Source organism: Rattus norvegicus, chromosome 10, assembly GCF_021556685.1.
Source record: "Rattus norvegicus strain SHRSP/BbbUtx chromosome 10, alternate assembly SHRSP_T2T, whole genome shotgun sequence".
NCBI lineage: Eukaryota > Metazoa > Chordata > Mammalia > Rodentia > Muridae > Rattus > Rattus norvegicus.
In genome coordinates, this window is record NC_141543.1 from 97,421,850 (window position 1) to 97,433,595 (window position 11,746).

The 11,746-nt window shown below is 43.2% G+C and overlaps 1 protein-coding gene across 17 annotated transcripts in view; it reads right to left on the reverse strand.

Moving 5' to 3' along the window:
* Strada (STE20 related adaptor alpha) overlaps positions 1–11,456 on the reverse strand; it is a 28,995-nt gene extending 17,539 nt beyond the window's left edge. For 5 of the 17 annotated variants that reach the window (XR_015630653.1, XR_015630650.1, XR_015630651.1 and 2 more), the window contains exons 1-3: positions 11,350–11,449; positions 5,092–5,171; positions 2,512–2,569 (exon numbers count right to left, since the gene is read on the reverse strand). Coding sequence is in view for 8 of the 17 variants with exons in the window: in XM_087572425.1 (XP_087428551.1) it covers positions 2,512–2,569; positions 5,092–5,127 (94 nt within the window). In the remaining 9 variants the exon portion in view is untranslated. 17 annotated transcript variants of the gene reach the window in all.
* Between the last annotated feature and the right edge of the window lie 290 nt (positions 11,457–11,746).

Here is an 11,746-nt window from a genome sequence, read left to right on the forward strand (position 1 = left end):
AGAACTCCATTAACATGGGGCTAGAGATGTAGTACAGAGGGAGTGGGCCTGCCTGGTACATGCCAGGCCCTGGGCTTCATCTACCCTGCACTGGGACAGTTACTAAAGGTAAGGGCTAGTTAGACATTTTCAAAGATCTTAAGTCATACAATTCTAAGTACCGTAAACTACCATGGAAATTGCCTCTCATTCAATACATTAGAGCAGCCCACTCCCTAGCAACAGAAGATCAGAGGAGAGTGATTCGGCCTTGGCTTTTCAAAGGAGTGAGTGGTAGACAGCAGCTTTCTTTATAAAAACAGAAGCAATTGCTTATGGCAGTTAGTCAAAGGGAAGAAGCCAAGTGAGGGGTTATACGAAATACACCTCAATTTTCTTGACAGAAAGCAATTTCCAAGTTGTGGGAGACTGGGTAATGCTGGCTATACGAAGCTGTGACAGTGCGGAGAAGAGCTCTGCAGCACCTCAGGTCAGAGGCTAGGATGCTGTCAAAGAAGCTGGTGGCCAGGCATGGTGGCACGTTCCTTTACTGCCATCCCTTGGGAGGGAAGAGGCAGAGGGATCTCTAGGAGTTTGAAGGCAGTTGAGACTATAGAGTGAGACCCTATTTCAAACAAATATACAAACAAGAAGACCAAACCATAACAAAAACCCAGGTATCCAGAGACCCCCACAGTCAGAAACTGAATTAAAAAATCCATTCATTCCAGTCACATTTTCTGCAATATTTGTGACTAATTATTATAAGTTGAATTTCTAAAACAATTTCTATTAAAAATATTGTTGTGTGTGAGCACACGTGCCATGGTCCATGCTCCATGTACAGAGGTCAGAGGACAACTCTGTGGAAGGAACTGGTTCTCCTTCCACCTTTACATGGGTCCCAGACACTGAACTCAGACAAAGCAAGAGTTTCATGCAGTGAGCCATCTCATCAGCCATGGTGTTGAAAGCACTTTATTCCCATTAGTGATGGGAAGAAGAGACTACTAACAAACCTATTTTTTGTTCCATTAGTTTATACTATAATAATTTTTGTTGGTTATAAATAAAACAAAAGGGGTTGGGGATTTAACTCAGTGGTAGAGCGCTTGCCTAGGAAGCGCAAGGCCCTGGGTTCGGTCCCCAGCTCCGAAAAAAAGAACCAAAATAAATAAATAAATAAATAAATAAATAAATAAATAAATAAATAAATAAAATAAAACAAAAAAGATCCTATCATTTTTTGGTGAGTTCTTACCTAAAGTATAACACTGACAAAGTCCATAAAACCACTACTCTAAAATTTCTTTGAGATTATTTAAGGAAAATAAGTTACTAGTACAAGTACATCTGAGTTTTCAGTTCTTTTGCTCTTTGTGGATGCTGTGGATTCTTCTGTTTCTTCACCTATAGGATACCTGGAACATCATGAGAGTTGGAACTAAGACCGGGACTACACTGTTCTGTTATTATCACTGTCTTTCGGTTTTTGGCGACGGTCTTATTATACAGACCATCTGCCCTTGAATTCCCTTGTAGTCTAAGATGGCCTCAAACTCTTCTGCTTCTGTCTCCACCTCCCGAGTGCTAGGATTACAAACACGTGGGTGCCAACACGCCCAGACACGACTACCATTTCTACAGAGAGAACGTTTTCTTTGCTTGATCATCGTTTCTAAGAGGCCTTACTTTGTAAAGAGCCAAACAGGAAGGTCTGAGCCTGTTAAACCTCACAGCACAAACCTATGGAGGTTTTACAATAGGGCGATAGTATTTCTGCCCTAATGTTTTTCTTAGTTCTATTAACTCTCATGATTTCTTCTCTGAAAACCTGAGTCAACTCTATGAATCAACACAACCAGAACTTTTATATCACTTTTACATGTGTCTTGACCTGTTGTTTTACTTTTAAAGTGTGTGTATGTATACACAAGTGTGTGTATGCATGCATGTGCATATGAATGCATGATTGTGTGTGTGTGTGTGTGTGTGTGTGAGAGAGAGAGAGAGAGAGAGAGAGAGAGAGAGAGAGAGAGAGAGAGAGAGAGACTGGAGATTGAACGCTGCTAAAGCTTTGCATACCTGTGTTCCTGACCTGTGTTCCTGGCCTTTTAATTTTCAGTTTGACATAGGGTCTCACTAAGTTGCCCAAGCTGGCCCTGAACTTGTAATGCTGCTCTTTCAGCCTCCCAAGTATACAGAATTACAGGTTTTTACCACCAGGCTTGCCTTAGGGATTTTGAAGATTTTAATTTAATAGTATGTGTTTCAGCTTGACAAATACTTATAAAAAATGTACAGGCCTTTAACCATTGCGTTTGCTTTCTAACAATCAAGACAGGCCAAGGACAGCGGTTTGATTCATTTGCAGATTTCTAGGAAGCATAGGATTAAAGAGGAAGCCTCATGAATCTAAGGACATAGTTTACAATGGCTCTTCAAGCTGCTACTGTCTATAAACTCATGTAGTCAGCAGGAAAACAGTGGCGATTATCCTGAAATGACGGCTAAGTGACATACATTACTTACCTCCAAACAGTTCCAAATCTCTTAAGCCCTCAACAATGAACTTTTCCGAGACCCACCGCTAAAGAGGAAAACCCCAAAGAGAATTAGTATGTCTTCTAAGCCACAACAAAGTAGCTATCAGCCTTTAGAGACAAGACAACTACCCCACAAAAACATAAAACCAAGCAGTACAATAGGACTATTTTCATGGAAAAGTAAGGATCTAGAAATTGGCTACAAACAATAGATTCATTCCTTTCTCTAGTCTAACCTTAAACAAAGTGAAATTGGTTCATAAATGTGATTGAGGAGAAATACATGGAACCACCCTAATAATGAATATTATTTTTTCTCCCAGACAGAAAATATCTTTGTTTATTCCATAGATAGTCCTTACAAGGTCTGCATCATCAATGTCCATTTGAAAAAGTATTTGAAAAAGTATTACTAGAATTCAATACACAGAGAGCACGAATAAAAGAAATCTTCACAAGCCTCTGCTAGTTTATAAAACGAGACCTAGCACATCCCATACTTTTTTTTTAAATTGACGAAGTTTTCTTCTTCTGTTTGGTTTTACCTTTTTGAGACAGGGTCTCGCTCTGTAGCCTAGCCTGCCTTAACCCCCTCGATCCTCCTTCCTCAGTTTCCCAAGTTCTGTTGTTGTTTTAATAGCATTTATTCACTGTACGAGAGGACAGGTCTCCTCCTGACATTTTCACACATGCAGACCGTACAGCCCAGCACCCTCTCCTTGCCCCTCCTCCACTCTGGGTCCCCGGTTTTCTCAAACAGAACTCCTGCTGATTTCCTGTCTGCAGGTCATCCTCGCGCTGAGCACTCTCAGCCTCTCTGTCACTCTGAGGGCACAGAGGCTGCTGGAGCTGCACAGTTACAAGGGTTTCTATCAAGTTCACAGGACTAAATGAGCACGATCATTGTGCACCTCGCCAGCCCCCTTCAGATGAGTGCCAGGTTTCCATTCTACCACCCAGGGGTCCAGTTTCACCTTAATCAGGACAGGTTAAAATAGGAATGTGGCTCCTACTTAAAAGCAGTGGAATCCAGGTTCTGTTTCACTATGACTGGGGTTAAAGTTTGGCACAGAGGCGTTCTTTCCACTGAGCAGAGCTCAGGCTAAGGAGTGAGTTACCTCTTCCTCTTAATTAACACTGAAGTTTATTCCTCACAGTGTAACTGTTTTTATAAGTGTATACACAAGAAAGGGAAGACTAAAGAACATTCTAAAATAAGCTATATAATAAGCTATGTAATATAAAATAAAATATAAAATAAGCTATATATAATATACACTATAAAGTTCCTTTGTCGTTTCCTGTAACAATTTTTTCTGAATTAAAAAAATCAAATTTAATGTAAAAATTTCTATGCACTATACTACAAATGATAATTTGTGCTTTAATATTTGAGAGTGGTAAATTCATCTCTCATAAATGAGAAATCTTTAAGTATAATTTTAAGAATCCTTAAATATTAATTAAAATAATAAATCTTTATTAAATATCACTAAAATCTTTTTTTTTCTTTTTTTCGGAGCTGGGGACTGAACCCAGGGCCTTGCGCTTGCTAGGCAAGCGCTCTACCACTGAGCTAAATCCCCAACCCCATCACTAAAATCTTTAATCATTATTGCATTTTAAAATTAAGTACTTGATGAAAGAGATAACATACTTTAAGAAAATTTTAATTATTTATTTTATTGGGGAAGGGCTGCACATATGGAGGCCAGAGGACACCATGTGGGATTCATTTCTCACCATGGGGGTGTCCAGTGATAGAACTCAAGTCTCCAGGCTTGATAGCCAGCCTCTGTAGCTGCTGAGTCAGCTCATGGCCTTTAAGATACTGAAGTCATTGGCACTTATAAAGACGCCAAACCCAGTATTTGTCTTTAAGGTCAATCGAATAATTTTTTTTTTCCTAAAATTTTTACAGGGGACAGTGGGTAACAAGTTCCCACTACCACAAAGTATACAGTTGAATTTTCTAAATTTGGGGAAATTGCAGGGGTCAGCACATCTGAGTGCTAAGTCTTCGCCTGGGAAACCACCTTTATGGTATCTACCCTGTCGGATGACTATAATGTGCGTGCGTGTGTGTGTGCGTGTGCGTGTGTGTGTGTGGATCAGAGGACATGAGAGTCAGCTCTCTTCTTCCACTGGGTAGGTCCTAGGAACTAAACTCAGATATCAGGCTTAGCACGAAGCACTTGGACCTGCTGGGCCAGCACACTAGTCACTGATAAAAATTAAGATATAATAATACATCCTTCAAGTTAATGTTAAAGATTATTCATGATTATATTTAGAAATGTGTTCTGGTAACTATAGTCTGACACTGATTTTAAAAACATAAATCCCCGAGAAACAGAAGCAAAGAGAGTTTTACCAACTGTAACTACACAGAAAAAGCTCAACCCATTTAACTTGTGACCAATCAACTCATAAAATAAGTTGCCTTCCTGTTCCTTCCTTTTCCAACAGACAATTCTGAGTATCACATAACACAACCCACTATAATATTAACCCAAGTACTCTTCAGAAAAGACAAATAGAAAGCCAGAAGACTGGGAACACTCACCCTAATTCGCTCTGGTTTACTTACAAGAAAAGACATGGGTTCCTACTGTGTAGACCTACTTCAACTTCAAAAACTTAAACCTAAAAGGAAGACAGAAAGAGGGAAAGTTGGTTAAATCACTATTTATGGAAATACTTTTCTTCCTGAATTAGTCTCCTGTAGTAGAGGCTGCCCCAAACTCACTACAAAGTAGAGAAGGACCTTGTACTCCTGAAAGCCTCTACACCCTGAATGCTGGGATCACAGGCGAGCACAACACCTGGGTTAAGTGCTGTTCGGGATGGAGCTGGGTGTTTCCCTGGATGCTAGGTAGGCTCTCTGCTGGGCAACATCCCCAGCCCAGACAAAGCATTTGTTGAACAGAACATACTACTGGTCTTCCATTCAAGGCACAATAGCAGACATATAACTTGCTAACTTCTGACTATTTTTTTAGAAGAATGTTGAAAGACAATACACTTAGATATATTTGTGCAAGTACACTGTGATGCTGCCATTTCTGTAAGAAAAGAAGTATGGAGTCAGGGGTGTTAGTACATTCCTGTATTCTGAGAACTCAGGAGGCTCAGGCAGAAGGCTGGAGAACTGCAGGCCAGTGTGGGCTCTGCACACGGCAGGACTGCTGAGAGGAATGCACAACAAAGTGGGGAGAAGTGGGGTGCAGTGGAGGTGTGGCAGGAAACTTCTTCCACTTGGAGAGAGGTGAGAGGGAAAGCCGTGGTAACAGACTTAAAAGTGAGCTTCTTTTAAGAACACAGCAGGGGTATCTGCCAACCCAGTACAAGACAGCAGCAGAAGCTACAGGCACATGGTGTCTGAAGCATAAACCTCTCTGGCTTTTCCCCACTTCCTTGAGACCAGGTTTCGGGTACCCAGGATGATCTGTCACCTCAGCAGAGGATGGCCTTGAAGTTCTGACCCTCTGATCTGCCTATCTAAATGTTGGAGTTATGACACCACACATGCCTAAAAATCTTTGTCTGCTGAATATTGTAAATACAGGTGCGATCTTTAGTTTGAATTAAAATGCTCAGTAAACTGAAGTGACTCTGCTCATCCCTGAGAGGCTTCTGGCAGGGTAGGCAGGCACTCTACCTGTGAGCCACCAGCACTGCTATGTTTGAGACAAAGTCCTTTACTCAGACTCTAACGGCTAGGATTATAGACACACCAGCTGCACCTATCTGAAAATATACAATGACTTCCTGATAACATAACTGTGTGCTGAAAAGACTCTAAGGAGTCTATGAAAGAAAAATCATTTTTAAGATGGGTATGGAGCTGCATACCTGTCATCCCAGAACTAGGCAAACGGAGGCAGGAGGATCAGGCATTCAAGGTCATATTTGCTTATTTGTGACTCTGAAGCTAGCCTTTGCTACATGAACTGTGCCAAAAAATAAACAAATAGGACAAAACAAAACAAGAATTTAGACCTACCTACTGTATAGCAGACTGGGTATCATAGCAAAGACTTGTAGTCTTAGAACTAGGGAGACTGGGGCAGGAGGATCAAGAGTTCAGAGCCAGTTTGGCTACGGAAGAGATTCTGAGTCAGGGGGAAAAAAACCAAAACCAAAAACAATCTAAAAACAGATAGACATTCACCTGAATGTTGAGGGACTTCCCTTTTCTATTTCTTGTAGAAGGATTTTAATCCAGCAACATGGCTACTGTGGCGATGTGGAATAGAGTCAGGCCCTTAGTACACACTTTTAAACCCAATGAAGGTAAAATTAGCTTGTAGAAGGAAGCACCCATGTTTGAAAGTGATATCTAATTGAGTGGCAGGGAAAGTGACAAATTAGAGAAAGAGCTGACAGAATAGAATATGCCCAGCTCTCAGGAGAACAGAGAGGAAAGAGATGTGACTTAAAAGAGCAGCAGGGAGAGTGGAAAAGGGAAGAGGTAGCTTTACTGGGATAGTTGTACAGAGACAGGTTGCAGAGAAAGAACAAGCTAGACACAGGTGAAGACCGAACGAGCCAGAGAATGAGAAGGAGCCAGAGGATTAGAACAGACTGCCAAAGGTCGTGTAAGGCCAAGCAAAACAATTCAGTCAGAAGCTGAGAGAAGCCAGTTTGAATCAGTCAGCATGGACAGGTGTTTTGCGCCAGAACATCTGGGTTGACCAGCCAGTCAGAGTTCAGAAAGAGCTAGAAAGGGGGAGCTTATTCAGCAGTAAGTCTCAAGAGGCTGAAAACATTCTAGGCCTAGATTAAATTACATGGAGGCTAAAAGCTTCCAGGATTAGGCCTAGGTTAGCAGAGGGAGGCAGTAAACCTTGGAGACAATAATTACATTAGGTGAAGAAAAGATAATTGAACAATCTCTATTTTGTGTGACATTCAGATCACTAGGCTGCTTCAAATGTCCTTAAAATAGAAAACTACAGCCCTGTTGGGGATTTAGCTCAGTGGTAGAACGCTTGCCTAGGAAGCGCAAGGCCCTGGGTTCGGTCCCCAGCTCCAAAAAAAAAAAAAAAAAAAAAAAAAAAAAAAAAAAAAAAAAAAATAGAAAACTACAGTGGAAGGATAAAGCAGATGAACATGTCATTCAAAACATAAATCCATTTTTATCAACATTTAATACCACAATACATTGGCAAAGCAATATTCATAGTTGACAGGTACCAAAATAGCCTTATAATTTACTGACTTGTGGTGCTAAAGATCCAGCACAGGGCCTCACACATACTGGACAAGCACTCTACACTGGGGTGCATACCACATACTACATACACACATACTAGACAAGCACTCTACACTGAGGTGCATATCACATACTACATACACACATACTAGACAAGCACTCTACACTGGGGTGCATACCACATACAGCTGCATTATTTACAATCAACGGTTACTTATTTTTAAGACTCTACTAGGACTTGAGACAACTGAAGTCCTCAGAAGTAATATCAAAGCCTCAGTTATAGCTGGTGTGACTAAATCCTATACACTCTGCATAAACTGAAAATCCACTTTAGGGCAGCCCATATTTACAAGTACAGATTAGGAATAGCTGAGCTGTGTAGCATCTGCCTAGCATGCCCAAAGCCCTAAGTTTAATCCCCAGTATAGAAAAAATTATTTTTAGTTTTATTTTTCTTTACCTGAAAGAGTAGCTATGATGTTGAGGTTTATACATTAAACTTGGAAGAGGTGTGGCTTATGCTAACATGTCTTAAAACCCGAGTATGTGTTGGTGTCAGTCATACGTGAGAATACATTGTCCTCAAGTATGACTATCCCTTCAACAGGGCCCTGGTACCCGACACATACAGAAGCAGAAAGTGTGCCCTTAGCTGGCTATGGAAGTGGTAAGCACACCAAAAAGGGTGGGGAAACAGACAAGGAATGAGTAATTTATAGAATTCATCAAAAGCACGGCTGAGTGGCAGTGGGACTAGAACATCAAAGGTGACTTAAAACAGAAATTCCAAGCAAAACAGCATAACTATTCCCCAGTATCTGCTCTGTCTTGTACAAAGGTGTACCACCAACTTCTACAACAGTGCTTGCCACATAGGAACCACCCAGTAGCACTAAACGTAACACTGCCTGACTGAAGCATCAGCTCTTTGAACATTCTCTAAGTGTGTGTGTAGACAGCACATGGCTGTACCAGCAGGGAGTGGAAAAGCACCCGAGGCTTTGACACACAATGGCGGTCTAAGCAGTGTGTCTTACATCTTGTGCCCACAAATCACTTAGAGATCTTCTGAAATTGCAGGCTGCAGCTCAGACGGTCTGGAGTGGGCTGGGAAATCCTAACTCACTCCCTGGAGACGACAATGTGGTTGCCATGTGGACCATGGTTATTAACTAACATTTGAGACATCTTGTTTGGAAGAACATTCCAAGAAATGTCAGTCTATGAAGGAATGAAGAAAGGGAGGGGTAAAAATAACCCAGAGAAAAGTATGCTGGTTAGAAAACAACATCCCTGGAGTCTGTAGCACTGGAAACACCAGGAAACGGATGGATGGCTAAGATTGAAGTATGAAGCACACAGCACCATCCCAAGCCATCTGCTTCATCCTCTGCATGTTGGACAATTTGCTTTAAGACAGGGTCCCCTACCACAAAGTATACCATGAAGTCACTATGTAGCCGATGGTGACCTTGATCTCGATCCTTCAGCTTCCACACTCCTAAGCGCTAGGATTACAGGCCTGTGCCACCAAGCATAGTTGGGGGACTATCTTTTACAAACTCTCCTAGACATGTGGCTGTGTAGTCCCTGACTGAAAACTTAATACCTCATCCGGGAACCCGTTCTATAGCTGATGTTGTGTTTGTGTTCCTGAGTACTCGGAAAATGATTGATGTGCCACGGAGCCAATGGCAGAGGTGGGAAAGCTCTGAGGTATTAGTGGCTTTAGTGGAAGAATAAATTAAAATATTGATCCACTTAGTGTATGAGTGTATGTTGAAGGTGTGCAGGAGGGGTGCGCAGCAGGTGTCTTCGCTATTGATCTCTGTCAAGTTCAAGTTTAACTAATATTGAGAGTTCAGCTAATGTTGAGGATTCTATCTTCCAAGAAGTGGGGGAGGAGTGGGGTGGTAATTTGCCAGAATAGTAGTATTGATGTTTAAAAAGAGGCTAGAGATGGCTCACGCATGGCATCTCAGCACTCAGGAGGATCAGGAATTCAACATCACATCTGGCTACAGTCTCTTTTGAAAAAAGAAAAGAGTGTAGTCTAAAGACTCTGCTTCCCTTTTTGTCCCTGGTCTATCTTTTTTCTTTTTTTTTCCCCCCGGAGCTGGGGACTGAACCCAGGGCCTTGCGCTCGCTAGGCAAGCGCTCTACCGCTGAGCTAAATCCCCAACCCCTTGTCCCTGGTCTAATGTTGACACTCAGTAATCACCTCAGGTACCCTCTGTTACAGCAGCTCCCACTAACTACCTACATTCCTCACCTGTGTGGCCCTGGCTGCCTGGAACTCACTCTGTAGACCAAGCTGGCCTTGAACTCAGAGACCTGCCTGCCTCTGCCTCCTGGGTGCTTGTTTTAAAGGCGTGTGCTATCGTGACAGGCTCCCACATTAACTCTTATACTTACCAATATATGTGTGTGTGTGTGTGTGTGTATAATATGTTTGTGCGTATATATGTTCGTATGTATGTGTATACCTGTTTGTATGCTTGGTGAGGCTAAGGGACACTACTCTGCCTGGACACAGGCTGGCGGCCAGTGAGCTCTGGTGTTTCTCTTGTCACAGGCTCATGGCCACACATGGCTTTTTACATGAGTGCTAGAGACTACAGTATGTCGTCTTTTTCACAGAGCCTCCTCTCCAGCCACCCAACGATAGAATTCTCTTAGTCTGACTTTTTTTTTTTTTTCTATTTTTATCACTGGTCCTCCAAACTTCATGTCTGGGGTCACAACTATAAACACAGCCAAACATCTAAGAAACCTAATTAAAGGGTAAAGAGAGTTCAGTGCTCTAACTAATGGCTAAACTATTAAGTTCTTGAACTAAGACAGAGGCAAGATAGCAATTTTCTTCTTGGTAGTGTTAGGAATGGAAAGCAAGTCCTCACTAGAGATAATCAAGCCACACCCACAGTCTCAAATTTGGTCTACCACCTCTCAAGATCTGAGTCTCAGGTGTCGGGTATCTCTGGATAAGCTAACAACTAGTTCATAGAAGACCCATCCAAATATTGGAACATGGTACTACCTCAACGGGTATTTCAGTAAGACCGATTCCAACAGTCTGGGAGAAGGAGGTCAAGTTGAAGTACCTTAGGATTTTAGCAGAGGGCTGAGTTGAGAAGTTATCCTATTTCCTAAAACTATGAACAATTTTATTTAGCCACTCCCCTTCGGTCGTGCTCACTCTCAGCCACCATACTCGGTCCCCAAAATTGCTGGGGAAACTAAGACAAAAAGACAATTAGAAGCTCTTCGTTTTGACCAAAGCAGAGGATAGCCCTGATCTTGCTTCCATATGAGAGTTCAACCCCAACTGGAAGCCCCGGGAAAGGTGGGGAGGCCATGCGGGAGCTAGCCTCTCCGGTCCGGCAACTCTGCTCAGCATCTCCCCAGCAAGGCCCAAGCCTAATTTTGCTCTCAGGCTGTAACCTCAATGCGGGAACCCAGAACCCAGGTTAAATGAGGGCCAGAGGAGGGCGAGGGTGAGCCGGTATGGCCGCTTGGGGCCCAACCCCGAGGAGATGGACTCGGAGTCGGGAGAGAGGAACCGGCCCTGGGAGCGCACCAGGCGGGCCCGCCACCCGGTACCTGGTCTAGGAGTCAGAGCGCAGTACCGACTCCGTCTCGGCTCCGCCTCCTCAGTTTTGTGGCCGCGCTGCCGCCAGGCCGGTTGCTGGGAGGGCGGTACGCAACGTGCCATGCGCAGTGGAGGGAACCAGGGAGACTGGCCGAGCCTCGCCCCTCCCGTAAGGAAGCCCCGCCCCTTCACGGAAGATGCTCCTCCTTACCCCGCTTCACGGAGGAAGTCCCGCCCCTCCCTTACTAGGAAGCTCTGCTTTACCCCATCCAAATAGGAAGCTCCGCCTCTCGCCTCCTGCAGAGGAAGTCCTGCCTTGCCCGGCTCTCCGCCTTACCACCGCCCACGAAGGGCTCGGCTCCGCCTTGCCCCACCCATACCCTCCAGTAGAGGAAGCTCCGCCTTTCC